Source organism: Poecilia mexicana, unplaced genomic scaffold (assembly GCF_051168715.1).
Source record: "Poecilia mexicana isolate PSO_F unplaced genomic scaffold, ASM5116871v1 scaffold_22, whole genome shotgun sequence".
Classification (NCBI taxonomy): Eukaryota; Metazoa; Chordata; class Actinopteri; order Cyprinodontiformes; family Poeciliidae; genus Poecilia; species Poecilia mexicana.
This window is the reverse complement of record NW_028263391.1, coordinates 1,133,668-1,137,181: the sequence shown is the minus strand read 5'-3', so window position 1 is coordinate 1,137,181 and position 3,514 is coordinate 1,133,668. Positions and strand designations below refer to the sequence as shown.

General features: G+C 64.7%; 1 protein-coding gene across 1 annotated transcript; it reads right to left on the bottom strand.

Moving 5' to 3' along the window:
- Positions 1-29: 29 nt before the first annotated feature.
- LOC148152731 (uncharacterized) lies at positions 30-3,390 on the bottom strand. Its single transcript, XM_088002806.1, has 3 exons — positions 3,310-3,390; positions 468-1,937; positions 30-365 (listed from the first exon to the last, which is right to left on the bottom strand). Exons 1-3 carry the CDS (start codon positions 3,388-3,390, stop codon positions 54-56), a joined length of 1,863 nt encoding a protein of 620 aa, XP_087858932.1. The 3' UTR covers positions 30-53.
- Between the last annotated feature and the right edge of the window lie 124 nt (positions 3,391-3,514).

Sequence of the window (3,514 nt, the reverse complement as noted above, 5' to 3'; positions counted from 1 at the left end):
TCTGACCTCGCTGCTGTGTGCATCCCTTGCCTGAAAAACAGAATAAAAATGTATTAAAAAACCTGGTGGTCTTTTCTTCCCCCCCCCCCCTCCGACCGGAGAAATGTGCTACCCACGTGTGTGGCCACTGCGCTGCGGAAATCAGTCATGGTGGGCCGGCCTGGAAGCCCCATCTCCGTCCAGGCACACTGGGAGAACCGCGTCAGCTTGGCAATCCGCTTCTGTTTGCTGCTGAAGAGGAGGAACCGGCACGGTGGGTTCAGCGTGCTCCGGACGGAGAGCCACCGGACGAACCAGCTGAACTCGGCGTGGGTCAGGAACAGCTGGGCCGCCCCGAAGGCCCTGTTGGTCTTGTGGTTCCTCACCTGAGAAGGGATGAGATGAGATGAGCTCCAGGAGCATGGAGCTCAGTGCGCCTGGTTCTCTGCCTGCAGCTCCATGCCCCTGGTTCTCGTAGATCCACTTACATTGATCACAAAGCCTGGAGAGCCTTCCTCAGCATCCTCCATCGCCTCCTGGAGCTCCCCCACCGTCATGTTGGTCAGCACCCCAGGCCGGTGGCCGTAGACAGCAGACAGGTAGCAGGCCAGGTAGCCGTAGAGCCTGTGGCGGAGCTGGACGTTCGAGGGTGCCGCCTCCAGCTTCCCGAGGAGCACAGGGATGGTGGCCGTGGCCAGGCTCTTGCACCTCCGCAGCTGCTTCCTGCCGATGGACCTCTTGGCCTTGGAGCGCTTCACGGAGATCTGGTGGAGGGTTACCTCGGTCACGATCTGCTGGAGGTCCGCTCTGACCGCCCTGCTCACCCCCCTGATCTGTCTCTTGGTCAGCCTGCAGCCCCTCGGCGGGGTCTCGGAGAAGTAGTCCATGAACTGCGAGAAGTTCACCAGGTAGACCTTGACTGTTGTTATGGCTCTCCCCCTGTCCTTCAGGGCTTGTGGGAAGGCGTGGATCTTCTCCAGGTCATGCATGAACGCCCAGGTGGCGTTGAGAGGTTTCCCCCGGGCCACGAAGGAGAGAAGGCTCCGGATCCGGCCCAGCTTGGAGCGCGCGTTCATGCGGTGCTGCGGGGTGGGCAGGGCCCCACGGAGGTGCGTGTGGTACTCCTCCAAGTAGCTCTCCACGGCAGCGGGGAACACTAGCGGGGCGAAGGGGAGCAGGGCAAGCCCTCGGACCGCCCTGGTGCTGCTGGAGCCGGCCGGAGGGTCAGAGTCGCTCGTCTCCGCCTCTGGCCGCGTCCCGGCAGGGGCAGGAGAGCCAGCGTTGGAAGCAGGACCAGGAGGGGGAGAGCCGGGGTCGGAATCAGGACCACCAGGACCACCAGGAGGAGGAGGAGGAGGGCTGGCCGTGGAACCAGGAGGAGGAGGAGAAGAGACGTTGGAACCAGGGGGCGGCGAGGCGGGCAGAGAACCAGGTCTGTGGGAGCGAGGCGGAGAATCCCTACCGGAAAGAGGCTCCAGGGCGGTCCCCGGAGAAGAGGAGACATCTCCGTCCTCCCCCGGCGATTCTGGGGCCGGTGGCTGCCGCTCCGAGACGTCCAGCTCGGATGCCAGCTGCGGCGTGGGCTCCGTGGACCTCAGCTCGGCCAGAGCGCGGAGGGTGGCCCTCCAGTGCAGAAGGCGGAGGTGGTCCCTCACGGCCCCGATGTCCAGCTCCTTGTGACCCGCGTAGAGGTGGCGGTCCACTCTCGGACCTCTGTAGCTGCACCCCCGGACGGGACAATCCAGCCCCCGGACGTTAACCCGTCCGTGGGCAAACGCCAGGAGGATTTTCCGCTCCTCCTTGTTCAAAACGTGGTGAACCCTTTCTAAATGCTTCGGCAGCTGAGCAAACTTACTGCAGCAGATTGGACAACGTCTGTAGGGTCCTTGGTGTGGCATCTGGAGGCTTCCCCGGTGCTCAAAACGTGGAGTAGAAGCGTCTCTGTCCGGCTGCTGCAGCTGGAATGAGCAGGTGCCGCCTATTGAGGCCAATTACCTGCAGGGGAACGGCGGGGCTGATTGCTTCCAGCTGTAAGGCAGCGCGCAGCCGCTGCCCTCCGGCTAATCAGCAGCGTGAGCGGAGGCGGGGCAGCGCTGACGCTGCCAGGGCAGCGCTCACGGTTGCCAGGTCAGCGTGAGCGGAGGCAGGGCAGCGCTGACGCTGCCAGGGCAGCGCTCAGGGTTGCCAGGTCAGCGTGAGTGGAGGCAGGGCAGCACTGACGCACGCCCTGGCAGCGTGAATGGAGGCAGGGCAGCGCTCACGCCCGCCCTGGCAGCGTGAATGGAGGCAGGGCAGCGCTCACGCCCGCCCTGGCAGCGTGAATGGAGGCAGGGCAGCGCTCACGCCCGCCCTGGCAGCGTGAATGGAGGCAGGGCAGCGCTCACGCCCGCCCTGGCAGCGTGAATGGAGGCAGGGCAGCGCTGACGCACGCCCTGGCAGCGTGAATGGAGGCAGGGCAGCGCTCACGCCCGCCCTGGCAGCGTGAATGGAGGCAGGGCAGCGCTGACGCCCGCCCTGGCAGCGTGAATGGAGGCAGGGCAGCGGCAACCGCGGACATTTGCCATTCGCTATAAGGTGGGTTATGGGACGGAGGAAAAGACCCCCGCGGGAGACCCCCTTAACGGGGTCCCAGAGGGCTGAAACTCGGTGGGTCGGTCCGGGGCCTTCCCCCGGACCGTGTGCCACCGTTGGTCCGGGCCCCCCGCCCCCCAGGGCCTGGATCCCGGCCCTGGGGGGCCCCCGGACTTTGAGACCCCCTGGAGACCCAACCATAAGAGCCAGGGGTCTCAAACTCGGTTTGGCCATAGCCCCCGACGTACCCTCCAAGGGTTCCAAAGCACGCGGAGATCGGACCAAGTTTGCGGCTCCAGGCCCGCCCGAAGTGTCGGGTGGTCTCCCATTCATTCCCTATGGAGGGCCCTTTTCCGGATGGCTGAAAACGACATTTCCGGCTCTCCTGGGAGATCGGGGCCCCCCATACGTGCATGTCATATACCGTTTTAAAGCTCCGAGCCTCCTGAACACGGAGGTGGTCTCGGATCGCCTCTAGGACCTTCCCCCGACCTTCTACGGGTCTCCAAAGGTAAGGTGGGTTATGGGACGGAGGCAAAGACCCCCGCGGGAGACCCCCTTAACGGTGTCCCAGAGGGCTGAAACTCGGTGGGTCGGTTGGGGGCAACCCCCACGACCGTGTGCCACCGTTGGTCCGGGCCCCCCGCCCCCCGAGGCCGAGATCCAGGCCCTGGGGGGCCCCAGATTTGAGACCCCCTGGAGACCCAACCATAAGAGCCAGGGGTCTCAAACTCGGTTTGGCCATAGCCCCCGACGTACCCTCCAAGGGTGCCGAAGCACGCGGAGATCGGACCCCGTTTGCGGCTGCAGCCCCGGTTCAAAGGTCGGGTGGTCTCCCATTCATTCCCTATGGAGGGCCCTTTTCCGGATGGCTGAAAACGACATTTCCGGCTCTCCTGGGAGATCGGGGCCCCCCATACGTGCATGTCATATACCGTTTTAAAGCTCCGAGCCTCCTGAACAC

Excerpts from the sequence above, each read along its gene's own strand:
- LOC148152731 (XM_088002806.1), bottom strand. The coding sequence starts at position 3,390 with ATGGGAGACCACCCGACCTTTGAACCGGGGCTGCAGCCGCAAACGGGG. Across the intron at positions 1,938-3,309 it reads TGCTTCGGCACCCTTGGAGG|CTGCAGCAGCCGGACAGAGA; the intron begins GTACGTCGGGGG and ends TGCTCATTCCAG. Across the intron at positions 366-467 it reads CTCCAGGCTTTGTGATCAAT|GTGAGGAACCACAAGACCAA; the intron begins GTAAGTGGATCT and ends ATCCCTTCTCAG.